Source organism: Coregonus clupeaformis, chromosome 7, assembly GCF_020615455.1.
Source record: "Coregonus clupeaformis isolate EN_2021a chromosome 7, ASM2061545v1, whole genome shotgun sequence".
Lineage (NCBI taxonomy): Eukaryota > Metazoa > Chordata > Actinopteri > Salmoniformes > Salmonidae > Coregonus > Coregonus clupeaformis.
The window spans coordinates 19,611,159-19,634,411 of NC_059198.1; the positions used below are offsets into that span (position 1 = coordinate 19,611,159).

General features: G+C 45.0%; 1 protein-coding gene across 3 annotated transcripts in view; it reads right to left on the reverse strand.

Moving 5' to 3' along the window:
• Positions 1-23,253, reverse strand: part of dlgap1b (discs, large (Drosophila) homolog-associated protein 1b) — a 287,295-nt gene that overhangs the window by 136,626 nt on the left and 127,416 nt on the right. For all 3 annotated transcript variants that reach the window (XM_041881102.2, XM_041881100.2, XM_041881103.2), the window contains exon 3: positions 2,460-3,596. In XM_041881102.2, the coding sequence (XP_041737036.2) occupies positions 2,460-3,521 (1,062 nt within the window). In that variant the 5' untranslated portion in view covers positions 3,522-3,596. The remainder of the gene's footprint in view (positions 1-2,459; positions 3,597-23,253) is intronic.

Below are 23,253 nucleotides of genomic sequence, written 5' to 3' on the forward strand. Positions count from 1 at the left end.
TGCCAAAACTTAAAACCAAAATCAATATGGAGAAGTCAACATACAAGTGTAAGTAAAAAACTAATGTAAATAAGTTAGAAATTGTGCTACTAATGCACATGACGGAACAAACACGTATCGTAAAAGTAATGATGTTTTTGTTTGGTTAGCTTTGGGAAACGTTAGCTACCACATACAACTTTCCCTGACATCACACTTATACATTGTAATTTACCTGATATCGTCGGATGGCTAGCATTCGATGTCTGCGGATGCGTTGTCTTCTAGCCAAGATATGAAATGCAATCATAATTGACTGTAGCGCATATAAAGCACACACAACAGCTACCGGTGGTTCCATGATGACTGAAAACACAACCGTGGGACGAACGAGTGACACATTTCCAGGCAAGGGTGGTCCATTTAAAATTAATTCAGTCTTCCCTCGCCCCTTGGCCTGCAAGTGTCAACTCATCATACGTCATGATACGTCATCAGAAATGTCCACTTAATTTGAGGGCTGAGGGGAGAGGGTGTGTCTTTTACGTGTTTGGAATGCAGCCAATGTCTATGTCATCTAAAACAGGAACAAACATAACACCCTGCCAAATAAAGCTGACACTGAATGGCAAAGAAAGATCGGTATGCAAACTAAGGTATTACACAAACAGAAGCACTGTACGGCCATCTATATTCGAGAGGTTCAATACACTGCAGAGGAACATTGACCCTGGCCAAGACACATTGGGAGGTGATTGGCTGAGCATCACTGTGTGTGCATGCGTGCGCATGCGTGTGTGAACGGGGACAACTGAAAGTGTGTGAATGGCGAGGGGCGGAAAACAAGATCACATTGCAGCAGGAGAATAAAACAACATGTCACTCCAAATCGAAAGAAGTTCTGCTCCTTTTTAGAATTCAAAAGCCTGTGAAAAGCCTGTGCTCGCCTGTGAAAAGTGTCATGCCTCCTCTTTGACAGTGCTTCTTTTTTTTCGTCACTTCCTCTGTAGAAGAAAGAGAGCAGCAGCTTTTTTCAGGTCGGGACAGGAGGAATGTTGCTACTGCTGCAAGAACACCACCCGTCCTTGATCTGATCGATTGGTGAAGCTGTTAAAATGCATGGCTGCAAAGATCTCTCTCTTAGGCCCTCTTACTTTCTCTCTCTCTCTGACTCTCTTCTCAGTGTTTCTCTCTGACTCTCTTCTCAGTGTCTCTCTCTGACTCTCTTCTCAGTGTCTCTCTCTGACTCTCTTCTCAGTCTCTCTCTCTCTCTCTCTCTCTCTCTCTCTCTCTCTCTCCCTCCCTCCCTCCTCCCTCCCTCCCTCCTCAGGCTTCTGTTTGCAGTTCACCCAGTCAGATGAGGGGATGTATCCGAGTTGAATCACTTCCTCTTTCATCTTCTCCCAAACAAACAGAAAGCGAGAGAGAGCACAGTGGGGCCACCAGGCTCAGGGATATGTGCTTTTCTCCTCTTTTCATTCATTCTGTTTCCCCTCTCTCTGATCTTACGTCAGCAGCCCTTATACCGCTTTACCTCGTTCAGACTATGTCCACGTCCCAAATGGCACCTGATTCCCACTTTTGACCTGGGCCAATAGGAATCTGGTCAAAAATAGTGCACTATATAGGGAATAGGATGTCATTTGGGACACACTCTTTGTGAATATGGCAGCTACTGTGTAAGAGAGGCTACAGGTACTGTGTATGGGATAAGGCTGATTTCCAAGTAAATATACTGCATGCAGTGATTGTAAAAGATAATCTTAAAGGCTAATCCAGTTGATAATATACATAAGTAATAGCTCCACAAGCAATCCTTCTACATAGAAATCCACTAGCACAAACACAGTAATCTCAGCACCCAGAACCAAATCAGCTACAGGGCTGTCACAAGACATTACAAACACACAGACATGTAATAATGTTAAGGACATGAGACAAATGGAATGAGGTCCACAACCAGGGATGATATGCATGATGGTAAAAGGTGAGGAGGATGACGTCTCACATTCAACACAAATAAGGCCGTCTCACATTCAACACAAATGAGGAAGTCTCATATTCAACACAAATGAGGACGTCTCCCATTTTAAACAAATTAGGAATTCTCACATTCAACACAAATGAGGACGTTTCACATTCAACACAGATGAGGACATCTCACATTCAACACAAATGAGGACGTCTCACATTCAACACAAATGAGGACATCTCACATTCAACACAAATGAGGACGTGTCACATTAAACATTTAAGTCCCCAAAGAGTGGCTGATAGAGAGAGAGAGAGAGAGAGTAAGTCTGCTCCTTCTTGCCTCCTCTCCCCCTCGCTATCTCTGTCTCAAGGGACAGTGGACATGCAAGGGGCCTGGGGTCTCCACACACACATATTAATCTCTGGGAGGACATGAATGGATGGATGGATGGTTATGAAGGTGTTTAGATGGGAGTTCTGGAGGTGAAGAAGAGTTGTTGTCATACCTGGAGGAATTGAAAGGTCTGGCGGCCCCCCTGCTGGCAGGTCTCGGCCTTAACCAGGGCTTTGTCCAGGTTGACCGATGCCTTCTGGTAGACTTCCCTGGCCCTGCTGACCGTCAGTGTGGATGACCAAGAGCTCTTCTTCAGCAGCTGGCCAGTTCCATCCATACCCATGCCCAGTCCCGGCAACCCGGCGCACGTGGAACACTTGACGTCGTTGTTGCTCCGCGACGTCTTCAGTGAGTGGGCGCTGATTGTGTTGTACTGCTCCATGAAGTACTGCGACTGGGACTTCTCTGGGTGGCGGCCCATGGTCATCACCCCAGAGGGCATGCCTCCCGGGCTGGGGCTGTGGTGATGGTACAGGCCCACCTCACGGTCCAGGGTGTCGTCCGAGCTCCAGTAGCCTGAGATGGCAGAGCGCATCTTGGGCTCCGACCTGCTGCGGTCCTTGCTCTTGCTGCGCTTGCTGCTGTGCTTTAGGGTGCTCGAGTGGGAGGGCGGGTCGTCGGGGCTGGCCTTGCCCCCGTTCACCCTGCCCCCCGATGGGCCCTCCAGGGAGTGGGACTTGGTGAAGAGCTTCTGGACCGAGTGGACAAGATGGCGGATCCTCCCGGGGCTGTCGCTGCGCTGGTGCTCCATCGCTGTGCACTTGTACTGCAGCGTGTGGTAGCCGTCGTGCCGCACCGGCGCCTGTCGCTCAAACTGCTCCAGAAGATTTGGTGGGATTCGGTTGTTGCTGCCTCCTCCTCCACCACCACCGCCCCCCTTAACGCTTCCCCCTTGGCCTCCGGTGTAAGGCACCACAGCACACTCATCCTTCAGTTCGTGGTGGGAGCTGTATTGTCTTCGGGGGAAGGTGCTGCTAGCAAGGTCAGGGTAGGGCCCGCACTCAGACTGGAAGGAGCTTCGCTGGGCATAGTAAGGGTGGTCCGCTGGGTGGGCATCGCCTGGGTTCAGCAGGTAGGGCCGGGCTTGGCGCCCCAAGGTCATGGAGTCATAGGAGGGGTCACAGGTCACTGTGTGATGGTGTCTCCGGCTACTCGACAAGCCTTTCATCGTCATTGTCGCAGATGAGGGGACAGACGCATCTAACTGCTACGGAGGAAGTCCGGAATCCAGATGGGCACTAAATAAGCTCTGTGGACACACACCGACCCGGCAGAACAGACAAACAGAGAGACAACAGAAAGAGACAAACAGAGAGACACAGAGCGAGAGGGAGAGAAAAGAAAGGGAAAGAATTACTAACGCACACATATTTGCATAGGGTCTTAGCATAGTCATCGTCTAAAGCTGATGAGAATGTATTTTGGCACTCCTCAGCAGACGAGAACAGACAGTGATGTTGACACAGGTAGGCTTATTCATCTCTTTATTCTGTCCTTCAAGGTTATCTAAATATAGCAGTCGGTTCATTTCGCATGCATTTCCTCACTTCCGAATCGCTCCTCAAGCTTGTCTTCAAAAATTTATGTTTGCTCTAGTGAATTTGATTACACCAGGGAAAAAGAGACAAGGGGAAAAGCGGGGGTTGAGTTTGAGAATTAAAGAGTGAGAGGGAGCAAGAATAGTGCACTTCTATTTCCATCTCAGGCATATGCTCAAATCTAATACGGTTGATGGGTTTGTTTCCGCTAAGAAGAATGCGAGGGAGCAAGCTCCAATAAATAGTCAGGGAATAGTCACCCAATCACAGATATATATATATATATATCCCTATGGGCCTGTATTCAGAATAGGAGTGCTGATTTAGGATCTGGTCCTCCCTATCCATATTATCTCATTCATTATCATCTAAAAGGGAAAACTGATCCTAGATTGTCACTCCTATTCTGAGACACTTTATGAATATAGGTCCTGATCTAAGTCCTGCCAGTCATTTGAGCTGGGCCAGACTGCAGGCTGCAGTGAGTGAGGTGGCTGCAGACAGAGTCAGGTGGCTCTACCTCTCCACTCCCTCTTCCTCCAGACTAATGGGCCTCTAAAACAAGCCTACAGCTCCTGGGTCACTGCAGCCAAAAGGTAGTAAAAGCCCTTCCTCATATAGTGACATGAAAACAGTGGCATCCTTGAGGGCCTTTAACAACACATTTTACACACAGAAACAGGATGCAGTATGCACAGACACACACAGACACACACAGACACACACACACACACACACACACACACACACACACACACACACACACACACACAGGACGCTGGAGAGGGGAGGATGGCTCATAATAATGACAGGAATGAATGGAATGGTATCAAAATCAAGGAAACCATGTCGATACCATTCCATTTACTCCTTTCCATCCATTAATATGAGCATGTCCTCCCAAATGTAGATGTCACCAGCCACCCGTGACACACACACACATTTCACCCCCCTCCCCCCCACACGCACACACAACACACATACAGCTCCAAATATTCACCAGAATGCTGAACTCGAACTATGTCACTTAGTCCAATGAACTGGGAGGTGAGGATAATGAGAAAATAACAAGGGTGCAAGCACCCAGTGCAGAGCTCTAACAGAGCATAACAACACAGAGCGCTGTGGCTTAGCCAGCAGAGAGAATTGATTACAGCAATTTATAACACGCAACCAAAGGCCACTGTGGTAAATAAAAGCAAGCAAAAGGTGGGAGGAGAAGGAGGAAAGAAAAGTGCACTGGAGGAAATAAGTCGAACAACAAGAGAGACAGAAAACGGAGGAATGGAATTATATCAAAGCCGTTTAATAATACAGTAGGGATTCATATTTTCCCGAAAATTTACCAAGTTTCAATACCGGGAATAATTAATATTTATCCCGAGAGTCCCGGGAAATACAGCATAATTCGGAAGTGCCCAAATAGGAAGTGCCCACTTAAAAAGTTCAAAGCCAAGATATGGTCGCTATGCCAGTGTTCTCCTCAAATAAGAGGGCCGCTGCACCACCTTGTCTTCTTGCATGCACCATTACGTAAAGATTTCAGAGCAAATGAAACTGATATTTAGTAATGATAGAGTAACTATCTTTGATCGCCAATGACAATGTTGTGAATTGTGAAACAGGCCGTTCAGAAATTCCGAGCGCTATCATGTTCCTCAATTAATTCAGCGCATTTCAGCAATAGGCTATCTCGACACAGAGCGCGCTCAGGACGCACAGAGCGCACCCCGAGTATAGCGTTGTGGAATCATACAAACTTTGTAACGGCAGTCAAACAAAAGTAAAAAATGACCAAAGTTGCTAAGCTTGCTAGATAACGAATGACAATGAATGACAGAATACCTCCTATATTTGGCAAAATCGAGTTGATGATTATACAGATAGCAGATCAGCTGATGAATAACGGGAAGAGAGATGAAGAGTGGAAATAGTTTCAATATCAAGGTATCTTAACGGGGACCAACTCTGTTTAAAAATGTCACAATGACAGCTCAAAGAAGCACACAATCTTTTATAGGCAATACTGTAAGGGTTTCCTGTAGGGTTTATTAACTGCATTCGGGTCATGTGTGCAGGCCGGCAGTGCCAATTATGCGTGTGCTTTGAATTAATGGCGACTTTGTGTGAAGTAAATACACTGGGCTAAAGGCTTCCATGCGACAACCTGTTTTGATAATGTGCTATTTTATTTTGCTAATCTGATGCTGCTCGTGTTGTGTATTTTGTGGAATTGCATTAGTGCAACATTGGGGTAAAATGTTGTCATTTCCCAGGTCTTGTCATTAAATTTTTCCGGGAAATGTGAAGAGTGTTCCTGGGACAGTCCCCGGATCCCAGTTACCCATGTGAATCCCTAGTGTACAGAACATACATTATGCATGAACTGCGTCCCAAATGGCACCCTATACCCTACATAGTGTACTTCTTTTGATCAGGGTTCTGTCAAGGTTGAGTGTAGATGTGGTGTGGAATCAAGCGCAGGACACACAGAGGCTTCGTACTAACGTCTTTTGTGAAGACAAAAAAGAATAAGCCAAACACGGCTAAATACAACCTGGCAGGCAAGCGAACTTTACGCACACCGGTAAAGTACAGACTAAAGGCACACACTGTGTGGAACTCTCTACAAAAACAACACAGAGAGAATAAACGAACTAGCATCCCAAAATGACACGAACAAAAACAACAAACGATAACGTGACGTCCAACGGTGCAAAACACAAACCTATACAGGAACAAGATCCCACAAACACTGTGGGAAAACTGGCTGCTTAAGTATGGTTCCCAATCAGAGACAACAAGCAACAGCTGATACTCGTTGCCTCTGATTGAGAACCACACTAGCCAACATAGAAACACAATACTAGAATGAACACAAATGAAAACTCACACCCTGGCTCAACATACTAGAGTCCCCCGAGCCAGGGCGTGACAGTACCCCCCCCCCAAAGGCGCGGACTCCGGCCGCGCCAACCAAACACCACAGGGGAGGGACCGGGTGGGCACTCCGCCTTGGCGGCGGATCCGGCTCCGGGCCTGATCCCCACTCCCTCTCCAACCCCCCAAAGTACCCCTGGTCCGGTCTGGCCCCGCTGGCCGGAGCTGGACTGCACACTGGTGGAGCGGATTACTCCAGCTCCAGCGTGAAGCAGCTGACCGGTGCCGGACCAGGCACCGGTGGAACAGGCACGGGCCGTGCCGGACTGACGATGCACACCACTGGCTTGGTGTGGGGAGCAGGAACGGGCCGGACCGGGCTGGCGACGCACACCACTGGCTTGGTGTGGGGAGCTGGAACGGGCCGGACCGGGCTGGCGACGCGCACCATAAGCTTGGTGCGGGGAGCAGGAACAGGCCGGGCCGGGCTGGCGACGCACACCATTGGCTTGGCGCGGGGAGCAGGAACAGGCCGGGCCGGGCCGGCGACGCGCACCATAGGCTTGGTGCGGGGAGCAGGAACAGGCCGGACCGGGCTGGCGACGCGCACCATTGGCTTGGTGCGGGGAGCAGGAGCGGGCCGGACCGGGCTGGCGACGCGCACCATTGGCCTGGTGCGGGGAGCAGGAACAGGCCGGGCCGGGCTGGCGACGCGCACCATAGGCTTGGTGCGGAGAGCAGGAATGGACCGGACTGGGCTGGCGACGCGCACCACAGGCCCGGTGCAAGGGACAGGAACAGACCGGACCGTACTGGGGACACACACCACTGGCCCTACGCAGGGATCAGGAACGGGCCGGACCGGACTGGTAACACACCCCAGTACCTCTCGCCGTGCCTCTACACTTTCTTTCCCATTTAATACCAGTGGCCCCCGTAACCTGGCGGCCTCCTCTGCCAACCCGCTGGACCGCTCTATCGTGGCCTCCTGCTGCTCCGTCGTCCACGGCGTGAGCCCCCCCCTAAAACATTTCTGGGTGTCTCTCCTCCCCGTGGACCAGGCCTCCCTATCTCTCGCCAGACTCTTCCTCCACTGCTCCAAAGTCCAACCTCTCTGCTCTTCATTTGGCTTGACCCAGTCGAGACTCTTCCTCCACTGCTCCCAAGTCCACCCTCTCTGCTCTTCACTAGGCTTGACCCAGTCGAGGTTGCCACGGAGATCCGCTAGCGATTCCCCTGGCGATGGCTCCTGGACACGCTGCTTGGTCCAGTTTTGGTGGGATCCTCTGTCACGATTGAGTGTAGATGTGGTGTGGAATCAAGCGCAGGACACACAGAGGCTTCGTACTAACGTCTTTAGTGAAGACAAAAAAGAACAAGCCAAACACGGCTAAATACAACCTGGCAGGCAAGCGAACTTTACGCACACCGGTAAAGTACAAACTAAAGGCACACACTGTGTGGAACTCTCTACAAAAACAACACAGAGAGAATAAACGAACTAGCATCCCAAAATGACACGAACAAAAACAACAAACGATAACGTGACGTCCAAAGGTGCAAAACACAAACCTATACAGGAACAAGATCCCACAAACACTGTGGGAAAACTGGCTGCTTAAGTATGGTTCCCAATCAGAGACAACAAGCAACAGCTGATACTCGTTGCCTCTGATTGAGAACCACACTAGCCAACATAGAAACACAATAATAGAATGAACACAAATGAAAACTCACACCCTGGCTCAACATTCTAGAGTCCCCCGAGCCAGGGCGTGACAGGTTCATATGGGCCCTTTGCACTATGTAGTGAATAGAATGCCATTTGGGATGACGACAGTGTGTATATTGTTTTGTTTGAGGAATGTGTGGAGGCTACATTAATTGAGGATGGACTGAACTATTTGTGAACATTCTGATGACATTTCCATTTCTGTGTAAGACAGAGGGAGCAAATATCGCTTAGGCCTATATCAGCATATTCTATTGAGAGAATACAAATGAGATAAAACAATATATCTAAACTAATTCCCAGCCCCCACCGCTGTATTTGCAATGGAGTGAACATACAAACATTAATGAGAACACATACAGTTAGGGAAAAAAGTATTTGATCCCCTGCTGATTTTGTACGTTTGCCCACTGACAAAGAAATGATCAGTCTATAATTTTAATGGTAGGTTTATTTGAACAGTGAGAGACAGAATAACAACAAAAAAATCCAGAAAAACGCATGTCAAAAATGTTATAATTTGATTTGCATTTTAATGAGGGAAATAAAGAGTTCTCCAAGGATGTCAGGGACAAGATTGTAGACCTACTCAAGGCTGGAATGGGCTACAAGATCATCGCCAAGCAGCTTGGTGAGAAGGTGACAACAGTTGGTGCGATTATTCGCAAATGGAAGAAACACAAAATAACTGTCAATCTCCCTCGGCCTGGGGCTCCATGCAAGATCTCACCTCGTGGAGTTGCAATGATCATGAGAACGGTGAGGAATCAGCCCAGAACTACATGGGAGGATCTTGTCAATGTTCTCAAGGCAGCTAGGACCATAGTCATCAAGAAAACAATTGGTAACACACTACGCCATGAAGGACAGAAATCCTGCAGCTCCCGCAAGGTCCCCCTGCTCAAGAAAGCACATATACAGGGCCATCTGAAGTTTGCCAATGAACATCTGAATGATTCAGAGGAAAACTGGGTAAAATTGTTGTGGTCAGATGAGACCAAAATCGAGCTCTTTGGCATCAACTCAACTCGCCGTGTTTGGAGGAGGTGGAATGCTGCCTATGACCCCAAGAACACCATCCCCACCGTCAAACATGGAGGTGGAAACATTATGCTTTGGGGGTGTTTTTCTGCTAAGGGGACAGGACAACTTCACCGCATCAAAGGGACGATGGACGGGGCCATGTACCATCAAATCTTGGGTGAGAACCTCCTTCCCTCAGCCAGGGCATTGAAAATGGGTCGTGGATGGGTATTCCAGCATGACAATGACCCAAAACACACGGCCAAGGCATCAAAGGAGTGGCTCAAGAAGAAGCACATTAAGGTCCTGGAGTGGCCTAGCCAGTCTCCAGACCTTAATCCCATAGAAGATCTGTGGAGGGAGCTGAAGGTTTGAGTTGCCAAAAGTCAGCCTCGAAACCTTAATGACTTGGAGAAGATCTGCAAAGAGGAGTGGAACAAAATCCCTCCTGAGATGTCTGCAAACCTGGTGGCCAACTACAAGAAACGTCTGATCTGGGATTGCCAACAAGGGTTTTGCCACCAAGTACTAAGTCATGTTTTGCAGAGGGGTCAAATACTTATTTCCCTCATTAAAATGCAAATCAATTTAACATGCGTTTTTCTGGATTTTTTTGTTGTTATTCTGTCTCTCACTGTTCAAATAAACCTACCATTAAAATTATAGACTGATCATGTTTTTGTCAGTGGGCAAACGTACAAAATCAGCAGGGGATCAAATACTTTTTTCCCTCACTGTACACACACACACACACACACACACACACACACACACACACACACACACACACACACACACACACACACACACACACACACATATACACAGCAGAAGCTCAGAGAGCACTTTACACACTGTACATTGCAGTCGATTGACAGAGATTCCTTTCTTAGTCTTTGGAGCACAGAATGTAGCCTAAATGAGAGAGAGGGGGCCTGGCGACTGTAGCCAGCCAGTTTGTGACACAGCTGTCTAACAGCTACAAGTCTAATCGGGATGCTCTGGATCTGATGTTGGGTCATGTTGCCTTCCCTTCACTTCCCGACTGTCAGCTGTGCACTGCACACATCACACACTTCATCTGACTGGAGCGGCGGAGCTCCATCTTGAACGATGTTATGCTGCCACTAGCTTGTCTCCAATGTCTTATACTGTGCAGTACACCACCACTATAGCATGACCTGTTTCTGGTGTGTGTGTGTGTGTGTGTGTTAGTCTGTGTGTACATGTATGATATGAGCTCTGTGTTGAAAAGTTGTGTGGTTGCCTGTTGTATGTAGTTAATACAGAGTATTATACTTGTATGGTGCTGTAGTAATACAGACAGTTACCGTATGTCCAACGCTGGAGCTGTGGCCCTATTATGGTTCACTGGTCAAGCTACCCTCATTATAACCCAATAAGACATCAGCTTTTTCCAACCGAGGATATGAGATGAGACAAGATCCTACTTTATTGTCTGTTTACATAAAAATCAGCTTTGCATCTACAACACTGCACAAAACAACCATGTACAGTGGGGAAAAAAAGTATTTAGTCAGCCACCAATTGTGCAAGTTATCCCACTTAAAAAGATGAGAGAGGCCTGTAATTTTCATCATAGGTACACGTCAACTATGACAGACAAAATGAGAAAAAAATATCCAGAAAATCACATTGTAGGATTTTTTATGAATTTATTTGCTAATTATGGTGGAAAATAAGTATTTGGTCAATAACAAAAGTTTCTCAATACTTTGTTATATACCCTTTGTTGGCAATGACACAGGTCAAACGTTTTCTGTAAGTCTTCACAAGGTTTTCACACACTGTTGCTGGTATTTTGGCCCATTCCTCCATGCAGATCTCCTCTAGAGCAGTGATGTTTTGGGGCTGTCGCTGGGCAACACGGACTTTCAACTCCCTCCAAAGATTTTCTATGGGGTTGAGATCTGGAGACTGGCTAGGCCACTCCAGGACCTTGAAATGCTTCTTACGAAGCCACTCCTTCGTTGCCTGGGCGGTGTGTTTGGGATCATTGTCATGCTGAAAGACCCAGCCACGTTTCATCTTCAATGCCCTTGCTGATGGAAGGAGGTTTTCACTCAAAATCTCACGATACATGGCCCCATTCATTCTTTCCTTTACACGGATCAGTCGTCCTGGTCCCTTTGCAGAAAAACAGCCCCAAAGCATGATGTTTCCACCCCCATGCTTCACAGTAGGTATGGTGTTCTTTGGATGCAACTCAGCATTCTTTGTCCTCCAAACACGACGAGTTGAGTTTTTACCAAAAAGTTCTATTTTGGTTTCATCTGACCATATGACATTCTCCCAATCCTCTTCTGGATCATCCAAATGCACTCTAGCAAACTTCAGACGGGCCTGGACATGTACTGGCTTAAGCAGGGGGACACGTCTGGCACTGCAGGATTTGAGTCCCTGGCGGCGTAGTGTGTTACTGATGGTAGGCTTTGTTACTTTGGTCCCAGCTCTCTGCAGGTCATTCACTAGGTCCCCCCGTGTGGTTCTGGGATTTTTGCTCACCGTTCTTGTGATCATTTTGACCCCACCGGGTGAGATCTTGCGTGGAGCCCCAGATCGAGGGAGATTATCAGTGGTCTTGTACGTCTTCCATTTCCTAATAATTGCTCCCACAGTTGATTTCTTAAAACCAAGCTGCTTACCTATTGCAGATTCAGTCTTCCCAGCCTGGTGCAGGTCTACAATTTTGTTTCTGGTGTCCTTTGACAGCTCTTTGGTCTTGGCCATAGTGGAGTTTGGAGTGTGACTGTTTGAGGTTGTGGACAGGTGTCTTTTATACTGATAACAAGTTCAAACAGGTGCCATTAATACAGGTAACGAGTGGAGGACAGAGGAGCCTCTTAAAGAAGAAGTTACAGGTCTGTGAGAGCCAGAAATCTTACTTGTTTGTAGGTGACCAAATACTTATTTTCCACCATAATTTGCAAATAAATTCATTAAAAATCCTACAATGTGATTTTCTGGATATTTTTTTCTCAATTTGTCTGTCATAGTTGACGTGTACCTATGATGAAAATTACAGGCCTCTCTCGTCTTTTTAAGTGGGAGAACTTGCACAATTGGTGGCTGACTAAATACTTTTTTCCCCCACTGTATGTGTGTTATAGTACTTTGACCATGTTTTATTTTACAGTCTGATATTTATGCGGACAAGGCAGACACATTATAGGCACACATAGTATCTAGGATTACAGACAAGCCAAAAAATCTAAAATGAGCAAAAAGGCAGGAATTACTGTAAGTGGGTCCAGGCGTTTTGATCTTTGCTGAGCAGTGAACAGCCCAAAATGACCCTGTCTCTGCCTGTGTGTGTTTATTTACCACATACAAATAAAAAAAGACAGACGTCACTACTACTACTATCCCTAAGGGGAAAAACATTTAAAATATGGTGGGTATTTAATTCAACTTGAAATAACCAAACCTTGAAATCTCATTGTTCATTTGTGGTTGAAATCTGGTTAAAATTAGGCTTAAACTGTGTACTTTTTGTAAATGCAAACATACAATCTATTGATGTTCAACGTCAGTCTGATGAAATATGACGTTGATAGAACATTGATTAAAAACATTTTTGCCTGGTGGGATAGGGCTGCATTCTACAGGGCTCATCACCAGTGTTGGGGAGTAGTGAACTACATGTAATTTAACTACATTTTGCAGTAGCTTGGTGGTAGTTGAACTAAATTCAAATCTAGGTAGTGTTTTCAGTAGTTCATATGTTTTTTGACATGTAGCGGTGTAGATAACTACTGGGACTACACACTACTTAAAAAAATTGGTAAAATACTCTTAAAAATAAAGGTGCAAGTTGGAACCAAATAAGGTTATTGAGAGCAATGCCATAAGGGAACCATTTTAGGGTCTCTGAAGAACCATAAATGGGATGGTTCTTTCAAGAACCACACAAAAATCCCAAACCAGAAATGTTTCAGCCCTCCATGACCGGAATTGAATAGCCCTGCTGTAGGGTTTTAAGCCTTATTTGCATATTTCCCAGGGAATATTTCCCACAAACAACCATGTCTCTGTCACTAGCAAAAACAGTAATGGGTGGTACCAGTAACTCTAAAATGCACTCGAAAGGCACCCTGTGAAATATGCCAACAGCAGGGTAATTCAATTCTGCACCACGTCTATTTCTATGGGCACAAGCACTGTTCATGACACAAACTGTAGCTCAGTTGGTAGAGCATGGCGCTTGCAACGCCAGGGTTGTGGGTTCGATTCCCACGGGGGGCCAGTATGAAAAATGTACAGTGGGGGAAAAAAGTATTTAGTCAGCCACCAATTGTGTAAGTTCTCCCACTTAAAAAGATGAGAGAGGCCTGTAATTTTCATCATAGGTACACGTCAACTATGACAGACAAATTTAGATTTTTTTCTCTCCAGAAAATCACATTGTAGGATTTTTAATGAATTTATTTGCAAATTATGGTGGAAAATAAGTATTTGGTCACCTAGAAACAAGCAAGATTTCTGGCTCTCACAGACCTATAACTTCTTCTTTAAGAGGCTCCTCTGTCCTCCACTCGTTACCTGTATTAATGGCACCTGTTTGAACTTGTTATCAGTATAAAAGACACCTGTCCACAACCTCAAACAGTCACACTCCAAACTCCACTATGGCCAAGACCAAAGAGCTGTAAAAGGACACCAGAAACAAAATTGTAGACCTGCACCAGGCTGGGAAGACTGAATCTGCAATAGGTAAGCAGCTTGGTTTGAATAAATCAACTGTGGGAGCAATTATTAGGAAATGGAAGACATACAAGACCACTGATAATCTCCCTCGATCTGGGGCTCCACGCAAGATCTCACCCCGTGGGGTCAAAATGATCACAAGAACGGTGAGCAAAAATCCCAGAACCACATGGGGGGACCTAGTGAATTACCTGCAGAGAGCTGGGACCAAAGTAACAAAGCCTACCATCAGTAACACACTACGCCGCCAGGGACTCAAATCCTGCAGTGCCAGACGTGTCCCCCTGCTTAAGCCAGTACATGTCCAGGCCCGTCTGAAGTTTGCTAGAGTGCATTTGGATGATCCAGAAGAGGATTGAGAGAATGTCATATGGTCAGATGAAACCAAAATAGAACTTTTTGGTAAAAACTCAACTCGTCGTGTTTGGAGGACAAAGAATGCTGAGTTGCATCCAAAGAACACCATACCTACTGTGAAGCATAGGGGTGGAAACATCATGCTTTGGGGCTGTTTTTCTGCAAAGGGACCAGGACGACTGATCCGTGTAAAGGAAAGAATGAATGGGGCCATGTATCGTGAGATTTTGAGTGAAAACCTCCTTCCATCAGCAAGGGCATTGAAGATGAAACGTGGCTGGGTCTTTCAGCATGACAATGATCCCAAACACACCGCCCGGGCAACGAAGGAGTGGCTTCGTAAGAAGCATTTCAAGGTCCTGGAGTGGCCTAGCCAGTCTCCAGATCTCAACCCCATAGAAAATCTTTGGAGGGAGTTGAAAGTCCGTGTTGCCCAGCGCCAGCCCCAAAACATCACTGCTCTAGAGGAGATCTGCATGGAGGAATGGGCCAAAATACCAGCAAAAGTGTGTGAAAACCTTGTGAAGACTTACAGAAAACGTTTGACCTGTGTCATTGCCAACAAAGGGTATATAACAAAGTATTGAGAAACTTTTGTTATTGACCAAATACTTATTTTCCACCATAATTTGCAAATAAATTCATAAAAAATCCTACAATGTGATTTTCTGGATTTTTTTCTCATTTTGTCTGTCATAGTTGACGTGTACCTATGATGAAAATTACAGGCCTCTCTCATCTTTTTAAGTGGGAGAACTTGCACAATTGGTGGCTGACTAAATACTTTTTTTCCCCACTGTATGCACTCACTAACTGTAAGTTGCTCTGGATAAGAGCGTCTGCTAAATGACAAAAAATTATTATAATAAATAAATAAGTAAAAACAGCTGTTTACACCCTTGTAGGTGGAGGGAATTTCACAGGTTTAAAGCTTATGTCCTGCAATTCTACACATTTTGTCATGGGGTGCAAAGAACATTTTGCCTTTTTCTAGCTAATTTTCTTGCAATTCTAATGCAATTCTAATGTAATGCTGACCTTCTAGGCAGAGTTGCAAAGAGAAAGCCATATCTCAGACTGCCCATCTTAATCTTTTCTTTTTATTGGCCAGTCTGAGATATGACTTTTTCTTTGCAACTCTGCCTAGAAGGTCAGCATCCCGGGGTCACCTCTTCACTGTTGACGTTGAGACTAGTGTTTTGCGGGTACTATTTAATGAAGCTGCCAGTTGAGGACCTGTGAGGCGTCTGTTCTCAAACTAGACACTCTAATGTATTTGTCCTCTTGCTCAGTTGTGCACCGGGGCCTCCCACTCCTCTTTCTATTCTGGTTAGAGCCAGTTTGCACTGTTCTGTGAAGAGAGTAGTACACAGCGTTGTAGGAGATCTTCCGTTTCTTGGCAATTTCTAGCATGGAATAGCCTTCATTTCTCAGAACAAGAATAGACTGATGGATTTCAGAAGAAAGTTATTTGTTTCTGGCCATTTTGAGCCTGTAATCGAACCCACAATTGCTGATGCTCCAGATACTCGACTAGTCTCAAGAAGGCCAGTTTTATTGCTTATTTAATCAGCACAACAGTTTTCAGCTGGGCTAACATAATTGCAAAAGGGTTTTCTAATGATCAATTAGCCTTTTCAAATGATACACTTGGATTACACCTATGTAGATATTCCATTAAAAATCAGCCGTTTCCAGCTACAATAGCCATTTACAACATTAACAATGTCTACACCGTATTTCTGATCAATTTGATGTTATTTTAATGGATTTTTTTTTTTTTGTCAATTTCTAAGTGACCCCAAACTTTTGATACAGTAGTGTATATACACTGATCAAAAAAATAAAGGGAACACTTAAACAACACAATGTAACTCCAAGTCAATCACACTTCTGTGAAATCAAACTGTCCACTTAGGAAGCAACACTGATTGACAATACATTTCACATGCTGTTGTGCAAATGGAATAGACAACAGGTGGAAATTATAGGCAATTAGCAAGACACCCCCAATAAAGGAGTGGTTCTGCAGGTGGTGACCACAGACCACTTCTCAGTTCCTATGCTTCCTGGCTGATGTTTTGGTCACTTTTGAATGCTGGTGGTGCTTTCACTCTAGTGGTAGCATGAGACGGAGTCTACAACCCACACAAGTGGCTCAGGTAGTGCAGCTCATCCAGGATGGCACATCAATGCGAGCTGTGGCAAGAAGGTTTGCTGTGTCTGTCAGCGTAGTGTCCAGAGCATGGAGGCGCTACCAGGAGACAGGCCAGTACATCAGGAGACGTGGAGGAGGCCGTAGGAGGGCAACAACCCAGCAGCAGGACCGCTACCTCCGCCTTTGTGCAAGGAGGAGCAGGAGGAGCACTGCCAGAGCCCTGTAAAATGACCTCCAGCAGGCCAGAAATGTGCATGTGTCTGCTCAAACGGTCAGAAACAGACTCCATGAGGGTGGTATGAGGGCCCGACGTCCACAGGTGGGGGTTGTGCTTACAGCCCAACACCGTGCAGGACGTTTGGCATTTGCCAGAGAACACCAAGATTGGCAAATTCGCCACTGGCGCCCTGTGCTCTTCACAGATGAAAGCAGGTTCACACTGAGCACATGTGACAGACGTGACAGAGTCTGGAGACACAGTGGAGAACGTTCTGCTGCCTGCAACATCCTCCAGCATGACCGGTTTGGCGGTGGGTCATTCATGGTGTGGGGTGGCATTTCTTTGGGGGGCCACACAGCCCTCCATGTGCTCGCCAGAGGTAGCCTGACTGCTATTAGGTACCGAGATGAGATCCTCAGACCCCTTGTGAGACCATATGCTGGTGCGGTTGGCCCTGGGTTCCTCCTAATGCAAGACAATGCTAGACCTCATGTTGTTGGAGTGTGTCAGCAGTTCCTGCAAGAGGAAGGCATTGATGCTATGGACTGGCCCGCCCGTTCCCCAGACCTGAATCCAATTGAGCACATCTGGGACATCATGTCTCGCTCCATCCACCAACGCCACGTTGCACCACAGACTGTCCAGGAGTTGGCGGATGCTTTAGTCCAGGTCTGGGAGGAGATCCCGCCGCCACCTCATCAGGAGCATGCTCAGGCGTTGTAGGGAGGTCATACAGGCACGTGGAGGCCACACACACTACTGAGTCTCATTTTGACTTGTTTTAAGGACATTACATCAAAGTTGGATCAGCCTGTAGTGTGGTTTTCCACTTTAATTTTGAGTGTGACTCCAAATCCAGACCTCCATGGGTTGATAAATTTGATTTCCATTGATAATTTTTGTGTGATTTTGTTGTCAGCACAGTCAACTATGTAAAGAAAAAAGTATTTAATAAGATTATTTCATTCATTCAGATCTAGAATGTGTTATTTTAGTGTTCCCTTTATTTTTTTGAGCAGTGTATATATATATAAAAAACTATTAAAAAAACACATTTGGGTGTAGGGTACTATTTAGGCCACAGCCACTGCATCAGCACAGAAGACTATATTCTACTCTATGGCTACACTTGTTTGGGCTCTACTGAGAAAATAGATTTCTCTGTTGACTTTATTGTCACCCACAAGCTAACAGCACACCTTGAACACAACTGTGTACACACCAAACTTAATCAGAGTTATATATTTATTCCACCCCGCGATCCGGCAGTCACCGAAGCACATAAATGCTATGATATAAATATGCTAAACAACTAAGCAACTTCTTGCTTCACACAATTAATAGAAGCCTGTGTGTGTGTGTGTGTATCGGAGGGAGGGAGAAATTAACTGCATGGCTTTCTGAGCAGGCAAAATAAAAGACAGCTGAAGGGATCCTGGGCCTGGATCGTCTATCTTCCTCCACAGACATCAAATGCTGGGCGCTTGGTCAAGAGTTGGGAGCTTAGAGAGCATCTATAAGGCATTTACCCCGGTGTGGAGCCGTTGTGAAGAAGGAGCTCTCTACCCTCCAACCTGGAAATCATTTCTCATGAGGTAGAAAAGATTACCTCCCCTCCCCATAGGGGAAGCACATGATGTGGTCCACAGAGTATGAGCCTTTCTATGCGTGCGTGTGCGTGCGTGTGTGTAGGATAACAAGGAGGCTTGAAGCTGTATGAAGAACTTTCCCTCCACTGTTCAGATCATCTGAAGCCATGGCTTTGATCTTAGCTGAAAGGTAAAAGCTGTGATACAATATTATGACATTTTTGAACTGCTGGGTGCGGAAACAGTATGAATCCCTGGTAAAAATAAGTGCGTTATAAAGGGAATAGGGTGCCATTTTGGAGGCAGACTATTGAATTTAATTTAATTGATTAGACCATTTTTTTAATACATACACAAGAGCGTTCCAGCTGGTGACGCCTCCACATACAATTAAAGAAAATCAACAAGGATAACACAATAAAGCTTAAAAGCTTATCTCCATTGTGGTCCTTTTGGGGTGGGGGGGAATTGAACAAATCTTCCGCCAGTCCAAATATTTTTATAGACGGCTCACTCAATCTCTAGGAGATCTGCGGTTTACATGTGGCTCATTTCTGAATTTGAATCAGCTATATATTTTCTTAATATAAAAAAATGACAGGGTATTACGGAAAATGCATTATGTACAGTTATATGCAGATATTCCTGATAAAGCTGATGCATGTCATGCAAACTGGATTATATTAGATCAAAACCAAGTCAAAATCCTCCACGAACAGGTACACATTTCCAACCAACCTTAAAGGGCCAATCTGGGATTTCTACATCCATTGGTACATCCATGGTTCTCCAGCCCCATTTCTCAGCTATTTCCCACAAACCATGGCGAGGTGCCCACTTTGTTGTTGCTTGAATCCCAGATTGCCCCTTTAATGCATTCATCCTCCCTGTTTAAATACCCAACACAGTCATTTCGTACCTGTCCTTAACACAATTTCACACGATGCCTAGTTGCCTTTAATAGGCATGTTTCCACTCTGTGTCTAGTTTATTGTGTTATATGAAAACACATCACTACATAGATGGATTGATCTCCCCACCTTCCAGGTGACAGCTCCTTTGTCACCTACCAACCTAATTATGGTGACTGTCATCGCTCACCCAGACAAATGGAGTGACTGGGAGTGAGTTGTAGTGGGTTGGACCACCACCAACCAAACACATCCCAGAGACAAATGTATTCTGTGACAGAACTGTTTGATCAATGTAAACAAATTAGCAAGTGCATTCTCTTACGAAAAAGGCAAATGATTTCACATGTGGAAAATCACATTATTTCACATGAAAATTCCACATGATTTTCACGTGATCACATAACCTTTCACATGTGAAACCATGTGGTCTTGGAACACTTCACATACAGTGGGGAAAAAAAGTATTTAGTCAGCCACCAATTGTGCAAGTTCTCCCACTTAAAAAGATGAGAGAGGCCTGTAATTTTCATCATAGGTACACGTCAACTATGACAGACAAATTGAGGAAAGAAAATCCAGAAAATCACATTGTAGGATTTTTTATGAATTTATTTGCAAATTATGGTGGAAAATAAGTATTTGGTCACCTACAAACAAGCAAGATTTCTGGCTCTCACAGACCTGTAACTTCTTCTTTAAGAGGCTCCTCTGTCCTCCACTCGTTACCTGTATTAATGGCACCTGTTTGAACTTGTTATCAGTATAAAAGACACCTGTCCACAACCTCAAACAGTCACACTCCAAACTCCACTATGGCCAAGACCAAAGAGCTGTCAAAGGACACCAGAAACAAAATTGTAGACCTGCACCAGGCTGGAAAGACTGAATATGCAATATGTAAGCAGCTTGGTTTGAAGAAATCAACTGTGGGAGCAATTACAGTGGGGAAAAAAGTATTTAGTCAGCCACCAATTGTGCAAGTTCTCCCACTTAATAAGATGAGAGAGGCCTGTCATTTTCATCATAGGTACACGTCAACTATGACAGACAAAATGTGGAAAAAAAATCCAGAAAATCACATTGTAGGATTTTTTATGATTTTATTTGCAAATTATGGTGGAAAATAAGTATTTGGTCAATAACAAAAGTTTCTCAATACTTTGTTATATACACTTTGTTGGCAATGACACAGGTCAAACGTTTTCTGTAAGTCTTCACAAGGTTTTCACACACTGTTGCTGGTATTTTGGCCCATTCCTCCATGCAGATCTCCTCTAGAGCAGTGATGTTTTGGGGCTGTCGCTGGGCAACACACACTTTCAACTCCCTCCAAAGATTTTCTATGGGGTTGAGATCTGGAGACTGGCTAGGCCACTCCAGGACCTTGAAATGCTTCTTACGAAGCCACTCCTTCGTTGCCCGGGCGGTGTGTTTGGGATCATTGTCATGCTGAAAGACCCAGCCACGTTTCATCTTCAATGCCCTTGCTGATGGAATGAGGTTTTCACTCTAAATCTCACGATACATGGCCCCATTCATTCTTTCCTTTACACGGATCAGTCGTCCTGGTCCCTTTGCAGAAAAACAGCCCGAAAGCATGATGTTTCCACCCCCATGCTTCACAGTAGGTATGGTATTCTTTGGATGCAACTCAGCATTCTTTGTCCTCCAAACACGACGAGTTGAGTTTTTACCAAAAAGTTATATTTTGGTTTCATCTGACCATATGACATTCTCCCAATCCTCTTCTGGATCATCCAAATGCACTCTAGCAAACTTCAGACGGGCCTGGACATGTACTGGCTTAAGCAGGGGGACACGTCTGGCACTGCAGGATTTGAGTCCCTGGCGGCGTAGTGTGTTACTGATGGTAGGCTTTGTTACTTTGGTCCCAGCTCTCTGCAGGTCATTCACTAGGTCCCCCCGTGTGGTTCTGGGATTTTTGCTCACCGTTCTTGTGATCATTTTGACCCCACGGGGTGAGATCTTGCGTGGAGCCCCAGATCGAGGGGAGATTATCAGTGGTCTTGTATGTCTTCCATTTCCTAATAATTGCTCCCACAGTTGATTTCTTCAAACCAAGCTGCTTACCTATTGCAGATTCAGTCTTCCCAGCCTGGTGCAGGTCTACAATTTTGTTTCTGGTGTCCTTTGACAGCTCTTTGGTCTTGGCCATAGTGGAGTTTGGAGTGTGACTGTTTGAGGTTGTGGACAGGTGTCTTTTATACTGATAACAAGTTCAAACAGGTGCCATTAATACAGGTAACGAGTGGAGGACAGAGGAGCCTCTTAAAGAAGTTGTTACAGGTCTGTGAGAGCCAGAAATCTTGCTTGTTTGTAGGTGACCAAATACTTATTTTCCACCATAATTTGCAAATAAATTCATAAAAAATCCTACAATGTGATTTTCTGGAGAAAAAAATCTCTCAATTTGTCTGTCATAGTTGACGTGTCCCTATGATGGAAATTACAGGCCTCTCTCATCTTTTTAAGTGGGAGAACTTGCACAATTGGTGGCTGACTAAATACTTTTTTTCCTCACTGTAGGTTGTATGTTGGGAGCTTTTGGGAAAGAGCACAGTTAGAAAGATATGGCATATAGAAGCAAACCGGATGGACATCATTTAAATGATCGGAGAGGTTGAGAGTAGAAGAAGTTCAGGAGCAAAAAAAAATAAAATATATATATATATATATATAATAGAATTATTGTAAAATGAACTGTCTCCATAAGGTGTAGATAGTAAGTATAGACCGGAAGTAGAGGCCTGGGCATTGTTGTTCACTAATTTACTCCAAGTAGGGAAAGGATGGCGGGGTTGAAAAGTAATAAAGGGGAGTATATATATAAAAAACATGGGGGATTGGAAGTGATGCAGACAATTACATTGATAGAAAATACAATCTATCTGCAATATTAAGCTGATCCATCCCCCCCCCCAAAAAAGAGATTTATATATATATATATATATATATATATATTTTTAAGTGGACATCCATAAAATAACGTAAGAATCTCTCAGAAAGCCATAGATAGCCTAATTCCATAACACTTACTGCTTAACTCCAATCCATGGAAACAAATGGATTTTCGGAAGAGAAACAATGCTTTTTCAAACCTACTAATGTGCAGGTGTGAAAAGTGATTTGCAGTTTGCACCACCACCAACAGAATAATACGTGTGGTTTAACATTCAAGTTGCCACTCCTGACATTCACTTCAAGTGGGCGCACACGAGAACCATGCAAAATGACAGGCTCTTCCCCTAGCATTTAAATGTGTATTTTTTTCATTCCTGTTCAGTAATAGAAACGCATCACAGTCTGTATTGCATCCCAAATGGCACCCTATTCCCTATATAGTGCACTACTTTTGAAAACAGCCCATTGACACCCTATTCCCTACATAGGGCACTACTTTTGACCAGGGCCCATAGTAGGGCGCTATATAGAGAATAGGTCCCATTTGAGTTGCAAACAATTTTGTGGCTGGTCAGTAAATGCCAAAGATCAGGAAATAATGTATTATATTTGAAGTCATCCAAGTTATTACTATTATATCACAACGTGTTGTTGTGTAACACCACAACAAAAACAAATCAACAAACTCAGAATATTAACCCAAATGGATTTGAGATTAAAAGCTATGTGGTGTGTGTGTGTGTGTGTAGAGAGAGAGAGAGAGAGAGAGAGAGAGAGAGAGAGAGAGAGAGAGAGAGAGAGAGAGAGAGTCCAGTCATTTCGTTCACTAAATATGTATTCTAAGA